The 20,069-nt window shown below is 37.5% G+C and overlaps 1 protein-coding gene across 6 annotated transcripts in view; it reads left to right on the top strand.

The window, feature by feature from the left end:
* Positions 1-20,069, top strand: part of ptprua (protein tyrosine phosphatase receptor type Ua) — a 322,971-nt gene that overhangs the window by 142,829 nt on the left and 160,073 nt on the right. For all 6 annotated transcript variants that reach the window (XM_055219240.2, XM_055219242.2, XM_055219243.2 and 3 more), the window contains exon 3: positions 6,308-6,579. In XM_055219240.2, coding sequence (XP_055075215.1) covers positions 6,308-6,579 — 272 coding nt within the window. The remainder of the gene's footprint in view (positions 1-6,307; positions 6,580-20,069) is intronic.

A 20,069-nucleotide genomic window follows, 5' to 3' on the forward strand; every position in this document is an offset into this window, starting at 1 on the left:
ATGTGCGGGCGCTTCCCGCTGATCATTTTGTGCAGACTCTCTGCTCAAGACAGTATATAAAAGTGCACCACCGTTCGGCAGATCCAACCATGTCCAGGATTTACAAACATACGAGGATCAGTGAGCGGTCCCTCCCCAAATGGCATAGCCTGTCGGCCTTTGATGTAAAACGCAGCCGAACATTGGTTTATTGCAGTATGTATGCGGTCAGATCCGAGTGCGCTGCAGCTGTTGACTGTGTATAAAATGATTGTGTGCTCCGTTATGATCGCATAAACAATATATCAAAGCATCCTTTTTTTTCACAAAACAATCTACTTTAGATATGATATGATAGTAAGTGTGGATTAAGGATGTTTAAAATCTCTAGCCTGGTGGTCAGGACATGAATGGATCAAATCAGCAGATTTGCAAAGGTTTATTTATCTCCACATATATCATCAATAATAAGCATCGTAACTTTGCAGTATACCACATTATATATTTCCTACTATGTATATGATTTCCATATTATATAAGTATTTAACAGCAATAAACGTCTCACATGGCAATAAATATCCTCACAACATTATTATTTTCTCAAAACTTTATGACACAAATGTATGCCAAAGCTGTATTCTTATTTATTCAAAGATGCACATATTATTCTGAATATGATTTGAATATTAGACAAGAGTATTCATATAACGACAATGAACGTCTCATGGCAATAAATATCCACATATAACTTGTAGCAGCCCTTGGAGTCGAAAATGAAGAGGAGTCTCGAAAACGGGTGCAATAAATAATGTTCCAGCACTGTGAAACTAAAGTATAATACATATAAAGGCAAGTAAATAAAAAATACAAATAAATTGCATAGTTTTGTGCGAATATTAACTGAATACTCAAATGATAAATGAAGAATATTCTCGTGTGCAAATGCAATAGGCTACAATACAGTCAATGTTCACATTAATTAATAAGTTGGTGACTCGTGTTGACAAACTCATAACCCAAGAAACATTGTAAACATCATTTAACACTTTACATTACAAAAATTCACTTGGATAACTGAACATTATACTTAAAGATTTCATACCTCGCTCCACTTTCCAAAGGGTGCAAACTAGCAGTTTATGTAGCTGTCCGTTAGCCCCTTGCAGGTAGTTCACAAACAGCCTTAACACGAACATATACGTTCAAAATGTAAACCGAAACGAAAATGTGTACATAAGCTCAAGGTAAACAGTGCAAACATGTTGACTTTGTATACTGTTATACACGCAGTGTATATTTACGCAAGAGAGAAATGTGGCTCATTTAACAAGGGTTTTCCGGGCACTGCGATCTCTCTTCCTGTATCTTAACCATGTCCTGCGTAATTTCAAAATAAAAGTCTCTTAACCTATGGTCACTTACATAACTTAACATAACAGCATAATGAAATTAATAAACAGACAAGGAAGCAGGATTGACATGTAAATTGTATTATTATTTCCGGAAAAACAGCAATATTACTGAAATAAACTCTGAGGTAATGGCGCCAAACACACTTTTAACCGCACTAACAAGTCTAAATAACAATAACAGTGAAAAAATATTATCTCTCAAAACTTTATATGACAAAAAAATTTATTTAAAGGAAATGTATTCATACAGTTATTAAAGATGCACACATTAATCCATTTATTACTTCCTGTTTATAAGCACGTTCGACCCTATTATTTTATATATTTTTTGACCACAAGGGACCACTCCGCCCCCGTTGGCATGAAAATGTTTTCTCTTAATTGACTAGATAACTCATCAATGGCTAGGAAAGAGTTAAGGATGAGTAGGTGTATCATTAAAATAAATGCATAAATAAAGTGATACTGCCTACTGTTCAATTGAGCAAAATGTTAAATGTTAAACAAAACCTTTGAGCAGTGGCGGCCGGTGACTTCTTTTCCGAGGGGCACAAATTCAAAATGTGTGTTCGTGTGTGGCTCATCATGTGTTCACGTAAACTTAATAAACATGAATCTGTGATAACACTGCTGTTATGTGCTTATATTAATTTAGGCTTGCATGAGTATAACCAAAACAATAATGGTGGCCTATAGGACTGTGTTTGTGCTGCTGAAGATACTGAGTTTATTAACGCTTCTCAAAAAACATTTGCAAAATTTTACTGCTTTACAGGGTCACATGTAGAAAGAAACCTACATCATCGTCTATCCAAATAAAAACTGTCCGAAGCTTTTGCCATCTTATCGCTCTGTGGACAAATGCGTATGTGTGCAGGCATGTAGTGTTTTTTTACAAAGTAACATGGCCATTTACTGGCTTGGCGTACTAAATGCAGCATATTTAGTCGTCTTCGCAAATCAATGTAAACTGATTTTTTGACAGTGTTGTCGTATTTACGTGAAATTTGTCATAAACATTCAGTTTTTCACTACAGGTTGTCATGTAAACATAGCTTAAATCTGAAAGAAGCACCAGGTGCCACGCTTTCTCCCACAGGGTGGCTGAGGTATCTGAAAGAATATGTTGATGTAGAGGAGTAAGAGGACTGTGACATTGGGCCCCTTCAGCTGATTGAAGACCAAACCAAGTTTAGTGCTCGAAGCTGTGGTCAAAGTTGTGGGTCATCTGTATTGCATTGGTATAAGAAGCCATTTGCCTTTATGACTGCCCCCAGCTAGACTGAGTATATTAAGAAATGGAGGGTATCAAGCATTGAGCCCTGTGGCACCCCATTCCAGGAGACCTTAAAGGATGGAGGTAGACTATAAAAAAGCAGTTCCTGTGAAGCCCAGCTTAGAGAGGACAGACATGATCTGGTCGTTTACTATCGCAAGCAGATGCTTCACTGTTACTTTGGCTCATGTTGAGGAATTCAAAGAAAAAAAAACACTAAATCTAAATGACTTCACCTGCCACTTAGACAAAGCACACAATGCTGAAGTGTGTGTGTGTTTGTGTTAATGGTGGTATAGTATTTGTGTTTGTGGGTTTCTATCTAGAACTGTGTTGCCAGCAATCTGTTGCCCTGCTGCATGTGATTGAGTGCTGTGTTTGTCAGACATTACCACTTTAATAACGGTGTCCATGTGATTAATGACAGGGAAGTACCCAAGCAGCGCTCCTATCATCGCCACACTCATTACCCCTGCCTTAAACTACATTACCCACAGTGCACTCTGCCCTGCCCCAATGTCATAGCAATCAGTTCTATTCACTGCATTTAAATGTGTGTAGTAGAGTTTGCAGCACCCTGTTTGTAGAATTGACACCTGTTTCACCATCCAGGCATTGCACACGTCTGAGACTAAATCTTACGTCTAGTCACGGGTAGGCGTAAGTAAAAAGTCTTGACTTGTTTCTATGGCAAAAACAGAAATTGACAAGACAGAGAAATTGGCACGTCTAATGCACAGAATACCCAAGCAGTGTGCTTTCATGCATGGCTATAAAAAAGACCGCCCCAATAAATTCTTTCCACATAGCAATTTTGTTCCGGCCCAGCAGTTTTTCCTCAGCCCACATAACAAAGAATTACAGATAAGGATCACAACTGGCCAAAGTCTCAGCTAGTTAATAGCCCATAACCGGCCCGGGCCAGAACAGGTCGGTACCAATTCTTAGCCATAGGTTGACCATATTAAAACCAGCATTTAACCAACCTTAAAATCTGAATCCAACTCTACAGCCAGCTTTAAACAAATATACAAGTTCCTGTTAAAGTATTAGCATGAATCTAACTTAGGTATTTTCAAATTGATTGAAGTAATTAAATAAAATAATACAATTAATAAAAATAAAACAAACAATTCAACAATATTAATAATGTGTTTGTGTATGAGAAAGTGTTCCTATTCAGGATTGTCCTCAACAAGAAGTCTCTCTTTTCTTCTCAGCTCCTCTTTCCATAGACGTAAACATTACAGCAGCCCACTGTTATATAAAAGAAAAGAAAAGATGCAAATTAATATTTGTTATGAAGCAAAAGCCAAATAATAAAGCGATTAAAAGCATAAAGATATACTTCAAAATAGACAGTAAGATAGACAATTGCTTCTTGTTTTCTTCCTCAAGTTGTTTTGGATAAAAGTCTCAACGCAAAATGTCTAAATATAATGAAACATAGCTTAGACCTTCAAGATGTACTTTTCATTTAGGTACTTAATGAGATATGTTCTGAGTATGTACCTTTCATGACAAAAATATTGTCCCAATATATAAGCTTCTTTTAATACAAAACTAACATTTTATCAAATAAGACATTTTATTTATTATGACTAGAAATTACTTGAATTGTTTTATTAATTACTTTGAATAATCAAGAAACAGCAAACACAAAAAGGAAAGGAAACACAGTTTATAACATGAAGAAGCTGCTACATAAAATGAGTACATTTCTTTACATTTTAGGCAATGGGTGACAACACTGAAAATATAAGTTTTAAGTTATTCTGGAGTGTTTTAAGTCACAACATAACTCAAACATATATCTCTTTTCTGTAAAGATTTAGAAAGCCAAAAAAACTTCAATTCTAATAATTATTTCTTATAAATCACTGTATTTCAAATGTGGCTTAAAATCATTCCACTGATCCGTGCCATATACCTCCACCAGCTGGCCCAAATGTTGTCTGCCATCATCCAGTGCCGTCATTGCCACACCTGGCCCATACTTGGCTGACATGTTGCATGCCAGTGCCGGCAGCATACCAGCAGTACCATCATGAGGCCACATTCGGCCCAAGTCCGTCTGCTATGTGGGTTATAGATATTTACAAAGGCATAGTAGAGAACTTATTAAAAGCTTTCATTTAATTTCGTTTTAATCCAGAATTGTTATAATTATTCAGCAAATTATTACCTTTTGTGGAAACGGCCTTTGTGGAGAGCGCCTTGGCAAACATGTGAGAGAATTGTAATCTACAGTATTAGCTGGCGGGGGTAAATGCACATTTATAGTGTCAGATTCACAAATAATTGCGTACCTTTTATTTTGTATTATACAGAGGGGCAACCTTCCGATCTCTCTGAAGAAGCCACTTAAGTGTCTTAAACTGCAATTCATTACCTGGCCGCTAGGCTCCAAAAGAGAGTCAATTTCCATAAAACCCCATCTTAAAATGTTTACAGCCTGGTGCAAAAAGTGTTTTTGGCCTGTACAGCTAATTTTCCCTTCATGTCAACTGTGAGCGGGGAGTGCATTTTTTTTTCCCTAATCCTTTAAAATTATATTAAGCCTTGTGATGGTTAAACTGCCAGTGCTGTCACTATACTATCTAGCTAGGTGGGAATGGTTTTAGCAACCAGTCACCTCAGCCTTGTCCCGCCTCTTTACCCATTTCCAGTTATCCGCAAGTGATGCACATTGACATGCTGCCAAGATGGTGACGGCAGGCACTGCCTACTATTGCCTTCAAAAAAGCTCTTCACAAACCTATGGCTGACGTCACGGACACTACGTCTATGTTTTTTACAGTCTATGATCTATACGCACCTTTAACCGTCTCACAAAAACTTTACACTAATTCATAACACATCCATACGCACATTTCACGCACAAATTTGTGCGTACGCATGCTTAGTAAATGAGACCCATTATCACTGTGGTTAAAGAAATACCAGTGATGCACGGGTCAATGTACAAACAACCCGCACCCAACCAACGTTTTCAACCAGCTCGGACCACAAAAAATATACAGTATATTGTACCGAACCCACTTCCTGCCCGCATTTTTTAAAAGTAGTAATTGTTTAAAATAGATAATTGCCATCTTTATTTCAAACATCCTGACCGATCATTACAAATATGAATATCATTACAAATATTTTTGGATGACTCGTAACCGCGGGTGACCACAGGCACCCGCTCATTTTGGATCAACCCGAGCATTACAGATGCATACGGGGGATGTGCATCAAATGGTTTCAGATGGTGCAACAGGCGTAAATATTTTTTACAAAGCCAGACATATCTAAGCCCAATATGGCTTACACCCAACTTTAATACATCCGGCTGGTGCAACCGACCTCTGAAGTCTTCTCTATTGTTTTTTAATAGCCAACCAATGTGATGATCACTAAAAAACAATTTTGTAAGCTAAATATTATACATAGGATATTTATTTAATTCAATAGCAGAAAATGCATTACAAAACAATATCGTAAATGAAGGTTAATTTAACCCAGCTGCTTGGTTCGTGCATTTTTAACCCAATGCTTGGTTGGATATCACTTTGGATAGAAACATTTGCGAAATGAATGATGTAAGCATCTCTCTCTCTCTCTCTCTCTCTCTCTCTCTCTCTCTCTCTCTCAGGTTCTTACCTGTTGGTGAACTCGTCTCAGTATGGTCCAGGGCAGCGGGCTCAGCTCATGTTACGTCCCCTGAGTGAGAATGATACACACTGTGTTCAGTTCAGTTATTTTCTGTACAGTCGGGATGGACACAGTCCCGGCGCTCTGAGTGTGTATGTGCGTGTGAACGGTGGATCGCGGGGAAACGCCGTGTGGAATGTCTCCGGCTCTCAGGGCCGACAGTGGCAGCAGGTGGAGATTGCCGTTAGTACCTTCTGGCCCAGTGAGTACCAGGTAAGATCGACCTTGTGCCTAAATACATCCTATTTTACACGACACAAATTTTTAAAAAGTCTTTCCCCTCAGGTCTATATAAAATGTTAATTCAGGATACCAAAATATGCAGTTTATCATAACTTCTCTCAATGTGCGTGTTTACATTAGATACTAAATAAATGTGCTGAAAGCGTAATTAATTTGTGAAACTCATAATGCCGTTTCTATTAGAGTAATGTAATACAGTATATAGTACACAAACACATAATTTACCTCATTTTCCATGTTAACGTGTGACTAAATGAAGACAAACAATACAGTTTGTCTTCACCAGTACATTCTCAGAAACAAAAGGTACAAAAGCTGTAACTGGGACGGTACCCACTGAAAAGGTCCTTTGTATGTACCATTGAGGTGCATTATGTATACTGTACCATGGGTCTCCAACCTTGTTCCTGGAGGGCACCTGTCCTGCAGATTTCAGTCCCAATCCAACACACCTGAACCTACTAATTAAGTTGTTTAAGGCTACCCTTAAAAATAGAGGCAGGTGTGTTGAAGTAGGGTTGAAACCAAAATATGCAGGACAGGTGCCTTCCAGGACCAACGTTGGAGACCCAATAGTATACATTTGTCCATAATGTATACATTTGAGGTACACATATTCACTCTTTATGTACATAGGTGTACTTTCTGAAAGGATACTGCCCCAATGACAGGTTTTCTTTGAACCTGCACCAAACTTGGCAGGGTTGTAATGTACTGTAAAGCTCAACACTGCTGGTGAACCTATGGTGAGTTTTGCTGGGTTGTTTACTATTGGACAGAACACACTTCTGGGTTATTGTCAATCAACCATAAGTTGAAACAACCCAGCAGTTGGGTCATTTTAACCCAGCAGTTTATTATTTCCAATAGTGACCCAACCCTGAGCTAAAAACAACCTAGCATTTTTTTAGTCTTGTTAAACGATGGTTAGTGTAGTAAAACCATAGCTTTGCTAATAGTAATCAATACACCAAAAAACATGGTTACTACACTTTTACAACATAAAACATTGTTAATTTTCGTAAGGGTCCGTTTAGCAGTGTGTTACAATTCCAGTGTTTCTCTAATGGTTAGCACACAAAAGACTTGTTAAAGACTGTGATTAATAACTCGCCCCTCGTTTGATTTTTAAAAACCCATAGTGACCAGAAAGTGGAATGTGTGTGTGTGTGTGCGCACATTCAATTGACCCCTGCTTGTGTGAGACCCCTTTGAAAGAGTCGGTCCAGTGTGGTTTCTATAACCCTGACCTGTATCGCTCCTCTCTCCATAAATCAGAGCAGCTTTAATGAGATTACAGACCTTCCACAGTCATTGCACAAACACACACACACACACACACACAGAGAGAGAGAGAGAGAGAGAGAGAGAGAGAGAGAGAGAGAGAGAGAGAGAGAGAGAGAGAGAGAGAGAGAGAGAGAGAGAGAGAGAGAGAGAGAGAGATGTATGCTAGGCATATGCATACTGTATGAAGAAATGATCTCACCCATCTGTTTCTGTCGTTCTCTCTCTCTCTCTCTTCATTGTTCTAAATCTCGTAAGAACCTAATGCCTTGTTGGTTTATACAAAACAGGGTGAAATATACAGCAATATGATCAATTAAAGGTGTTTTGATAAAGTCACTTTTAAGAAAGGTAAGCCCACTTTGTTCACAAATTGTTACCACCCTCAGGCAGCTATGTCGATTCATGCAGATACTTTATACAATGTTTCTTTCTGTTCAACAGGGGATAGAGCAGAGTTATTTCAGTCATGCAAGACTAAATTCGTATCTTCTTAAACAGGGAAATATCTTTAAAATCACATGCTACAGTCACAATTAATCAACATATTCCCATCAACAATTAAACCTGACATCAACTGTACCATAATATTTGTTTCTTAAGCTCTAAAAAACACATTTGGCTTCAGTTACTGCATATACGCACAGGTTTGATAAGCGCCTCACGTGATTCTGTACAAAGCCACTCCCCCAGAAAATCATCAGTCTTTATCGATTTATGATTGGTTCTTCAAAATGGAAGGTGGGACTTCAGCAGTAACAACATAAACAAACGACTTTCATGGAACAAACGTAACTTCCGGTAAACTCAGCAAATAATCAATAACAATAGAGTAATTTTAAAGTGTTTTATTTCTGATAACAAGCTAAATACGTTAGGAATAATTGACGACGGGCAGTTGAATTATAAGAAAATAATGCACACCCACCGTGTCGTTACACCGCGGGTGTGTATTATTTTCAAATAATTCAAAGGGCCGGAGTCAATTATTCAGCTTATACCACTATTAACAAAAACATTGGTCTGGTGGTTATTTAAGAAATTTGACAGGTTAGGTGTGCGGTTTACAGAAAAATAATCAACACCCATGGAACATTTCTCAGCCAATCAGAATACAGCATTCAACCAGCCCGTGGTATTTTAACTTTTTTTTAAGTTTAAATCATATCTAAAGCAGATCAAAAACTTCACTGAGCTAACGTATTTTAATGTTATTAACGTATTTAATGTTAACTAGAGATTAGCTGCCAAATCTTCCTTCGCATAGTGGTGATCCATGACCGTCATTTCCCCTTGTCTTTAGAAAACCAAAACATCGTATTTTCGACGGGGAACTTGTTCCAGAGTTCAGTTTATCCACCAACCAGACCATTAAGAGACCGGAAGTTTAGTTACGTCCAGATGCATAACCACGACAACGCACGGTATAGACGGTTTCAGCAGCAACAACATAAACAAACAGCTTTTGCGGACTAAACGCAACTTCTTGTAAACTTCCACATAGAATCAATAACAACAGAGTCCTATGCTGCGTTGTTGTTAACCCAACCATGAGTTGAAACAACCCAGCATATGTTTATTTATTAACCCAACATGTGTTGTGTCCAATATTTCAACCCAGTATCGCGAAATTGCGTGACTGTTTCGCGCATGGACCGGCGTGACGGTGTCGCGCTTTGCCGCGTTTGGGCGTGAGCATGTCGCGCTTTCTGTTTGTGTCGCTGTCACGTGTTGGTTGCTCAGCTTTTTTGTCCTGATTTCTTACCATTGTCGCTTCGGTTTAGGGTTAGATTTACATAAAATGACACCCTTACCTAAACAAACTCTAACCCCAACGTCAGGTGACAATTGGTTAAAGTTTAGAAAATATAAAAGAATAAGTATTGTATCTTTTTATTTTATAAACCAATACTTAAAGTGACAAATACTTAAAGTGACATATAACACAAGCACCAAATCTAACCCTAAACCGAAGCGACAATGGTTTGAAAATAGGACAAAAAAGTTGAGCAACCAATACCTGACAGCGACACAAACAGAAAAGCGCGACATGCCCACGCCCAAACGTGGCAAAGCGTGGTCCATGCGTGAAATAGTCACGCAATTTCGTGATATAGGGTTGAATATTTACCCAGCATTGGATTAAAATAACTCAGAATTTAGAGTGCAGTTTATTTCTGATAACATAGAAAAATAAATCAAATAAATTACATTCGTTCATATATCATATTAAACGCGTATAAACCATTACACTGAGCTAACATTAAGTTTCAAGTTTTTTTAATTTATAGAGCACATTTAAAACTGTACAAAAAATGCATAAAAAGACACATCAACCACAGTACTGTGTAAAATGTATGTATCCATATCCTACAGATCCTTGAACTCTTGCCTGGCTGCCAAAACTTTTTGCACAGTTGTGATTCTTGCTCGTCGTCTTCCCTCATCTTTAGCAAACCACATTTAGCCACTAGACAGACCGATAAATAAATACATGAAAGGCGCATAAATGCATCAACAGGGATGCGTCCGATAAAACATCTGTTTGTAGTAATAGCAGTGCTCAATCTTGTTATCAAATATTTTTGGTCCTGTAATGTGTGTGTGCTTTCAAGAGTAGACTAACCTATGATTGGCTCTTTTATCTGTAGGGCAGGACAATATTGAGTATTGTGATGTATCATAAACAAAGACAGATGGCCCTTTTAACTATAAGACTAGTATGTGTAGTCAGCCTCCTTCCCAATCAAGTTTTTTATATAGTTAAGTCCGGGTTATACATTTTCTGCGTCCGTATTTTTACTGTTGCAAGCTGTAAAGCTTATGAGAAAATGTGATGCTATATATCTTGAAGGAGGTCAAAAACGCTTGTGACCTGCATAGATTTGTTGCGTTGTTTTATTTCTGGGGAGGTGCACGTCCAGACATGGAGTATGGTATGCAACTATGCGGAGGCTACTCGGTAGACTCAACGCAGAAATTAGGCAGAAGTTAGTGTTGCCTAGTCCCCCCAACTGAACCATACCCAAGTGTACCTCTTCAAACGGGCACACCAGGCATATCGCAGGAGTCAAAACGAACTAGTCTTTGGGGATCAAACCTGCTTGTGCATGGTTCAGATTGCCCAGTGTGAGTCTGCCATTAGATGGCAGAGAAAAGCAGTTAGCACATCACAAGAGACTAATACGAATGTTTGTTCACCTTTGAGATTTGTTCAAAAGCACAAAACTTGTTCCTATCTCCGAACAGTGCACAGTTTTGAAGTCTCTGTTATCTCCGTCTTGGAAAGCTCGGCTAATGAGGTGATGAGTTCAGTCAGGTGTGGATCAAACACAATGGGAACTGTTGTGCTTCCTCTGGGAAGCGAGTCCAAAAGCACTGCAGTATGGGGTTATTTTTCATTGTATCTCTTTCTGCTCCAGCATTCCTTGTGTATACTGTGTTTATCTGAGTTGTTTGTTCATCTCTTTCTCTCTCATGGCTCACTGGAGACCTTACAGACATCTCCACCCATCTCTCACAGAATAAATCAAATCACGTATGCTCCCTCTGGGTGACAGAGACCGAAGGAGAGAAAGAGAAATGAATGAAAGATGGAATGGGATCTGTGTGAGTGCCTGAGCGGGTCAGTAGAGATGAGATCAGCAGTCAAATCCGTGGGGCAGCAGCTTGTATTGAGGATATCATTTTCCTCTGCTCCTAATCCGATCTGCCATTCCCAGGGTGCTTTGGGAAAACATAAAGGATCTGTCTCATTCGGCTCTAGCGCTCGCTGTCACCTCTTACACCAGTGTGGAGTTCACACTGTAAGACTGGTACAATACATTTGTGAAGCCAATTTGAGCAGGTCGGCCAGACTAAGGGCTCTACAGACAGCAGGCTTAGAAATGCTAGAAGATGCTGTACAAGGCCTGTACTGCTGTATTGCCTGGAATAACCAAACATCCTGGACCTATTGCTGACATATCAATCAAGTGACATGGGTTTATTTTGGGTTATTCTAGAGAGACTGAAGCTTCTGTAGTCCACAGCAGCCGCATCACAGAAAACCCAGCTTGACAACAAAGGGCCAGTGGCAACATACTGTATGAAAATGATTCCTCGGGTGGGACGGTTGTTATCATTTAATTTGATATAAAACAATAGGGTCCAGAATTCAGTGGACCAAGTCAATAGAGAATCAATAGTAGTCCAGGTGAAGGGTTATAACTGGTGCATAATAGCAGCGATTCTAAAGACTTTTTGGTAGCACTTTATTTTACAGTACGTGTACTTACCTTGTATATATATACACTCTAAAAACAAACGGTGCTATATAGCACCAAAAGCGGTTCTTTGCTCGTAATCATAGAAGAACCGTTTTTAGTGCCATATAGCACCGGTGAAGCACCAGTGAAGCATCTGTGTAGAACCATATAGTGCTATGTAGAACCATATTTGGTGCTATAGTGGTTCTATATGGCCCCTATATGGTTCTACACAGGTGCTTCACTGGTGTTTCACCGGTGCTATATGGCGCTAAAAACGGTTCTTCTATGATTACGATCCAAAGCAACAGTTTTGGTTCTATATAGCACCGTTTGTTTTTTTAGAGTGATGGTAAATAAGTTGTACTTACCGACAAATGTGTTGTACTTACTTTTAGGTATCTACATGGTAATTAACTGGTATCATTACTGTACTTACCAGTAATACATACTTGGTAGTTATTATGTAACTCTAGATAAGTACTGGGTAATAACAGATACATACTTATAGTGTAGGTATACTGTAACTAACGAGAAACATTACTGTACTTACAAATAAATGTACAATATAAGTATTTGGTATTTACAGGCAAGTTAGGGTAAATGACAGTTATTTATAGTGTACATGTATGATAACTAATATCAAACACTACTGTACTTACAAATTGTATATACACAATAATTGTGTGGTACCTGTAGGCCATAAATTAATGACCGGCACATATGGTGTATGTATACTGTAACTAACGAGAAACACTATGGTACCTGCAGGCAAGTGTAAGTTATACTTATACCATACGTATATGATAACTAAGAACAAACATTACTGATGTGCCATTTTGGTACTCACTATCTTTGTAAAAAAATGCTTTGGAAAAATCATTTTGTGTGCTTTTTACTGAATACATTTTTTTTAATTGACCATTAAACCCTTTGATCTAATGCTGGTGCTGAGCGCTGAAAATGCAAACTTTACATGTAATTAATGATCAGGCAGTAACTGATAGCCGTCTGATCCTATGACATAATATAGACATCAGATTGACAGTACTCAAGCCTAATTGTGCTATAGGGGCCTGTATATATCACATTTTAGGGTGGCTGTGCCCAGGTTGGACCAGGATAGACAAATATTTTTGTTTCAAGGCCCACATCAGATTTTGAAATACATACCGCATACTATGTGAACGACAAATTTAGCTTTAGTTATTCCAAATCAACACTCAATTATTAATGTAGACACATTCATCTTTACCCTGCTTTAAAGAACACATATAAAACTGTCCTACTGCTCTCACTGTGCATATCATATTTACAGATCTAAAGTAAACATCACAATTAAAGTAATATATTTAGCATAGTAAGACACAACTCTCATTTCATATCCACTCTGAGACATATTTACAGTTATATTTACTTTATTTTTGTAGTAGCCATGAATAATTACCATTTGTATTACCATAGCTTTACTACAAATAAAATACCATTGTTATTATGGTGAGAGCATAGTAAATTTGTGGTTAAAAAACTCTTAAAAAACTGGAATATATTTGGGCAAATCACACATATAAACTTTTGTCTGATGCTGGTGAAATATTTTGTTATCCATTTTGTGTTAAACACGTGACATTAAAAGTTTATTTTTTATGTTGTTGCAGTGCTAATTTTTTTCAGTCAATATACGCGCTTTTTGGTGCCCCCTGCAGCTGGTTGCGCCCTAGGCATCCATCTAGTTCGCCTATGCCTAGAAACAGCCCTGGGTAAATGTCATATTATGCAACTATGCATTACTCTACAGAGAGCTGTACAGGCTACGTTCTGCCTTAAGAACAAATTTGGTGCAACTGAATAAGATAGAGAGTTGGTTATAAACTAACTAGTGGTTACTAAGCCTCTTGCGTGGACTATAAGAACGAACTTATAAATTGTCAGTGCATCTCGTTCCCATTTGAGGGCAAATGACTTCTAACATACTGAAACGCAGTGTGAGTCAAAGAAAATCGATTTGTTTCTTGTACTTTTGATTTCAGTGTTATCTGTTTTGCTGAACATGTGTGTTTGTCTCAGCAGGTCACACAATTGATGCTACAAATGGCGTAGAGTTGTGTATAAGTGTGCAATTTGGGTAAAATTGCATTATAAAGACTGAGGGGAATGTTTAAGCAGAACTTAACGCAATAGTTCACCTCCAAAAATTAAAATGAACCCATATTTTACTCAAGCCATCCCAGGTGTATATGACTTTCTTTTTTTAGCCAAATATAATTGAAGTTATTAAACAAAATCATGGCTCCTTTGAGCAATATAATGGCATTGGATAGTGCCCCATTTTTAAAGCTGGGTAAGTACAAATTTATGTTTCAAACTTTGTGAAACTACAATGGTGCACTCTTAGAAAGGATGTGTTATTTTTTTACACAACATTGTGCAGGAAGCTTTTAACACATTATATGTCATTTTGTGTTGATTTTGTGTTAAAATGAAACACAAAATGGGTTGTTTCAATAATAACACAGAGATGGCTGGATTCTGGGACAACACGTTTATTATAACTAATAACTGTATGAATTAGTTTTTGATGAATAAATATGCTTTTTAGGAGCCATAAATACCACTATAAAACATTAAACAGTCAGGATATTATTTCATATAACTCTGACTGTTTTTGACTGAAAGAATAAAGTTCAAGTAAAGAATACTTCAATTGGCCCAAACTTAAAATTTACATTTCATTTTATTTAATATTTAAGTACACGATACATAAAACTACTGTTTTCCATAAGGACTGTTTACCACATATATTTTTTGTATACTGTACTTAAAATTTTAAACAGTTATTGTTTATACAGTATGATTAAAGCAACTTATAATCGACCCACAGCTTAAGCACAGGCACCACACATCTGAACAAAGGTAACAAAAAAGACAGGGTTCCCACGGGTCCTTGAAATCCTTGAAAGTTTGTGAATCCGGGATAAATAATTCAAGGCCCTGGAAAGGTTTTGAAAATATACATGCATAGATACAGGTCATTGAAAGTGCTTGAATCTATTTAATGCAAGAAGTTTTCTGGAAAAAATCCATATTATTCTCTGTGTAGTGTAGGATATTATCATAAAAATTCTAGACTTTTAAGCACACGTGCTAAACTGTTCGCTTTAAATGTTTATATCTTCTGTATGAGAAAGTTGATTCATACCAAAATTATTTTTTGCATAGTTGTGTTTGGCACATGAAAACATCTCGGGTTACGTATGTAACCTACCCGTTCTCACCAAGATGCGTACAAATGACACGCAGTGTCATTATCGTGCAATAGATACGCCAAATTCCGATTTTGCGTGCATATGATACGCCAGTCCTTCCCATTCACTTATATGGCGAATCGTTTCGTGACGTTTTATTTATTGTTTTCTCATTTGTTTTCTGTTTTTTTTACCATTTTCGCTTGGGTTTAGGGTTAGATTTCACATTTGTTTAAGCAGGTTATTTAATATACAGGTTTCTCTATGTTTTTATCTATATTTAAGCCATGGTCGCTTGGAGTTGGGGTTAGAGATGGGGTTTGGGTTAGGATGTCTTTTTTATATAACAAAAAGTTGTTCTAACCCTAAACCCAAGCGAAAATGGTAAAAAAAACAGAAAACAAATGAGAAAACAATAAATAAAACGACACGAAACGATTCGCCATATAAGTGAATGGGAAGGACTGGCGTATCATATGCACGCAAAATCGGAATTTGCGTATCTATTGCACGATAATGATTTGTACGCTTTTTGGTGAGAATGGGTTGATGTAACTGTTGTTCCATGAGAAGGGAACGAGACGCTGCGTCTCCCTTGCCATATTTCCTGCGTCCCTGTAACGCTGTCTTTGGCAATATTTCAGATAGCAATATACTTCCTGGCTCCCGCGTCACCCTGTCTTTGCCGTTAAGCCTCACCATTGGTTAAATTTGATATACACATTCAGACGCACTTACCCCTGGAGGCGTCCACAAAGTGTCACCGCAACGACGCAGCGCGAGTTCCCTCGAAAGGGAACTGTAACAATGTATCTTAAAAGGAACACGATGTAACCTTGCTCTCACTTGAAATGTGTCCCAACATTTAGTCCTTGAATTTGAGGGTATTGGTTCTGGAAAGTCCTTAAAGGTCCTTGAATTTGAAGTGAACTAAGGTGTGGGAACCCTGAAATTAGCAAACTCTTCTAAATCTCCAACTTGGGCAGTGGTATTGAAATGACTCTGTTTGGAAGTAATTCATTTAATGTTTGAGTTAGCAAAGTTCTTTGAGTTCAAAAGTACTCATTTTGGTGGGTTTTTAACGAGTTCACAAAATGGTGAACTCGTTAAAAACCCACCAAACATTTAAGTTTATTAATGAGTACATTGTACTGTTCTGGTTTATAGTAATGGCTTGAGGGTGAACAATATATGAGCACATTTTAATTTTTGTGTAAACTATTACTTTAAATAAAGAAAAAACATTTTGGCGAGCAGAAGAAGAAAGCTAAAATGAATAACCAGCATTACATATATTTTTATGTATATTATTATTATCAATATGCTAACTCACTAAAATCAAAGCATTCACATATGTTCATGATTCAAAAAGTCAAGGCTTGTGTTAAGTTGATCAGACATTTGTAGTCATCACATCAGATCATCATTCTGCTTTACTGGGCTTCCCGTCAGTCAGCCATCTGCTCATTAGCATTCTGTTTATATTTTAACTAAATGATGCGTTATTAGTGTGTCTAGTGCTTGTCAATATTGTTAGCCACCTGTTAACCTACTGGTAAGATTTTTTGTGTGTGTGTGCTATTTTGATGGTGAAACGTAGTGGTGTAGCCAAGATCACAGCAGGCCCAATCTCTGTTCCAACAGATGTTTGTATTTATATTCTTTCATTTAGTAGATGCTTTTATCTAAAATAACGTTTGCAGCAAATTATGCAGCATGGAAAATTTCATCAGAGAAACCAACAATAAGCATAGGTTTACAAGTATGAATAGGTTAGATACAAAAAGATAAGCAACATAGAAGATAGACGATTTTTTTAACATACATAAACTGTAAACAACGTTAAACGATGGACAGTGACAGTTAGGGGGGTCATTCTTCAATTGTTTTTTTTTTTTTAATAAAATGTATTGTTATGCATTTAAAATGAGTTTAACATGCTATTACATTTCAGCTTAAAGAAATTTGGCTAACTTTAATAAGTTAATAAAATTAATAAGAAAGAATGCGCTCACCATGCACCCCTCAGATCGACCAGCACCTACATGACCTTTACACACAGGAAGTAGTCCAAATAGATTTCCCCCTTTTTTAAAGGGGCGACATCCATTGTTGTAACAACACATACATGAATTTGGGGGACACAAATTTTTCTTAAAAATTACAAAATATATCTATTTTAAAACAATTTAATAAAATTGTACATGTTAAATAAAATCTATATTCACACTTTAACCACTTCATTTGTGTTAAAAATGTTATATTGTTGCAAATACAATCCATGATACCTCTCTGAGGTATGGCGGCAACATGCATTTTGTTCCAAATGCAATCTCTCAAAATCAATTAAATATCTATTTTAAACAAAAAAATGTCATTGTTAATAGTGCACGAATTGTGTTTATTCTACAGAATACAAACATGGAAACATTTTATAATTTATTGGTATTTAATAAAGCAATAGGCCCCAAGAAGCAGTGGGTTACCAGTGCATTTTATAACAGCTAAGGGGCGTTTAGCGTCATGCCTAAAACCCCCTTGGCTGTTATAAAATGCATTGTAACACCACTGATTTGCAGGGCTTATTGCTTTTATAAAACGGTTACTTCATATGCATAGCAAGATTTGATCAAATAAAAGTTGTAATTATGTAATTATAATAAGTTGTCTAAACGCTGAGATAATTTCATTTTTGTGAATAACTTTTGTAACAGATCAGATTCAGAGCCTGATCAAAACTTACACTGTGTTTTTAGTGTTGAATAAATGTGTCAGTGTTTAAGTTGGGTAAGATCGCCATCTAGTGGATAATAGCGGAATACGGATTTGAAGTTAAAGAACAATAAAGAGAAGCCGAGACATTGACGAGATGACTACACAATATTTATTGACATTTATCTGGATATCGCCATTAATTGTACAATTGTAGAAAAATTAAAAATATGATTAAAGACTGTGGTGTTTATTTTCATAAATCAGTACTTAGCAACAGTGGCGCAGTGATACTTATGTAATGCGGTCTGAACCGTGGGGTTACTGGGGTATTTTATCCCGGCTTAGAACGCGTTTCAACCAAACAGAATGAAGGACGAGCTGTTATATAAAGTTTGCTTCAACTGTTGTACAAGTAGAGGGACACTTGCCACCACAAATAAAGAATGACCCAGGGGTTAAGTCAAGTGAATGTGGATCAGGTCTGGTTTTCAGATCAGGTGAGGCCGACAGCCTTTACTTTTATTTACCAAACCTACAAAAGTCAAATCCTCAAGTAGGCGTAATCTGATTTTCCACTTGCATTTTAATTGGACTGTAGCTGGGTTTCCATCACACTGATTTTATGAGCATTTTGAAGCATCGCATAAGAAACGAGTGATGGACACGCCAAATTTCCAATAAAAATCCCTTAATTCCAATTTTTTTTTACATTCGCTTTAGGAGGTTTTTAAATTTTAAGGGTTTTTGAATTAAGCCGATGTGACTGATCTTCATCGCAATGCCTTTGCTGCTAGTGTACACTTGTCCAGTGCTTCATTCGTCTTTATGAACAAACCCCAGTGGCGTTTGCTTCCAGCATTTTATTTATTCCACCCGTCGTCTCTCAGATCTCACTCGCCCATGTAGTTTCATATTTCATCATCTTAACTGTCAGTGTGGTCGTGTTCTGCCGGCTTAATAACACCTGATTAGTTGAGTCTAATGGGTTATCTTGAACCTCAATTGGGTTGCTTAATGTTGCAGTGTACCGAGAGCACAGCTGCTCAGATAAATCTTAACATCGTCACCATCCATAAACCTTTACGGAGAGATATGTCAATTCTTTTAGACAGCAATGACATTAGGGAACAAATCAAAGCAAGATGCAGACATCATATATGTCTTCAAGTCTCTTTCAGTAACTTTATGGTTCATGAACCAGCTCAATGCGTCGAGGATGTGTTTAAGCGTGCGCCGCTAATGGACGCTGCTAATCACTAAGACAGACTGAAGTCCTCCCACATCTGAGCCATCAATACGCCAACGTAAAGATCTAGTGTGATGTTAGCGATAGTGATGGAGGCTTTATTGTGACCCCGTCTTGTCAGAGTGGGTCGCTTCTCACAGGGTTCCTGGGTTTTTCTCAGACATTCACCTGAGGTTTTTTGAGATGTGATTGTCATTGTCAACATTCTTTGGTTTTTCAGAAGCATTTGAAAAGGAGATTTTAGCTATTTGTGTTTGCTGTCCTAAGCTGGCCCGGATGAAACGGATATGGTACATGGTGTTTGACAGCATCCCACCTGTGTCAATAATACGCATTCACAGTGAACATTTGTTTGCTGCCTACGGTATTAGAGTATGCGTAACATTGATGTTGAAGACATTTAGGTGGGTTGAAAGCAAAAAGAAAAAAGCAAAGAGGTAAATAGAGGCCACTGTGAAATCGAACTGATGTTTATTGTGCTGTTGATGTCAATGGAGGAGGTGTTTTATCACATATTAACAATGCAACAGACGTGCTGCATCTTCTAATGTTTTGTTGTGCGTCTCTTCTGGCTAATTTATTTGAACTATATTAGCTTGTTGTCATTTTGCAACCTTTAATTCATACTGAATGGAACCTAAGCTGGGCAATACATCCTAAATATAGTCATCTTAAAGGGATAGTTCACCCAAAATGAAAATTCTGTCATCATTTAACAAAAGG

This window comes from Misgurnus anguillicaudatus, chromosome 20 (genome assembly GCF_027580225.2).
Source record: "Misgurnus anguillicaudatus chromosome 20, ASM2758022v2, whole genome shotgun sequence".
In the NCBI taxonomy this organism is placed as follows: Eukaryota; Metazoa; Chordata; class Actinopteri; order Cypriniformes; family Cobitidae; genus Misgurnus; species Misgurnus anguillicaudatus.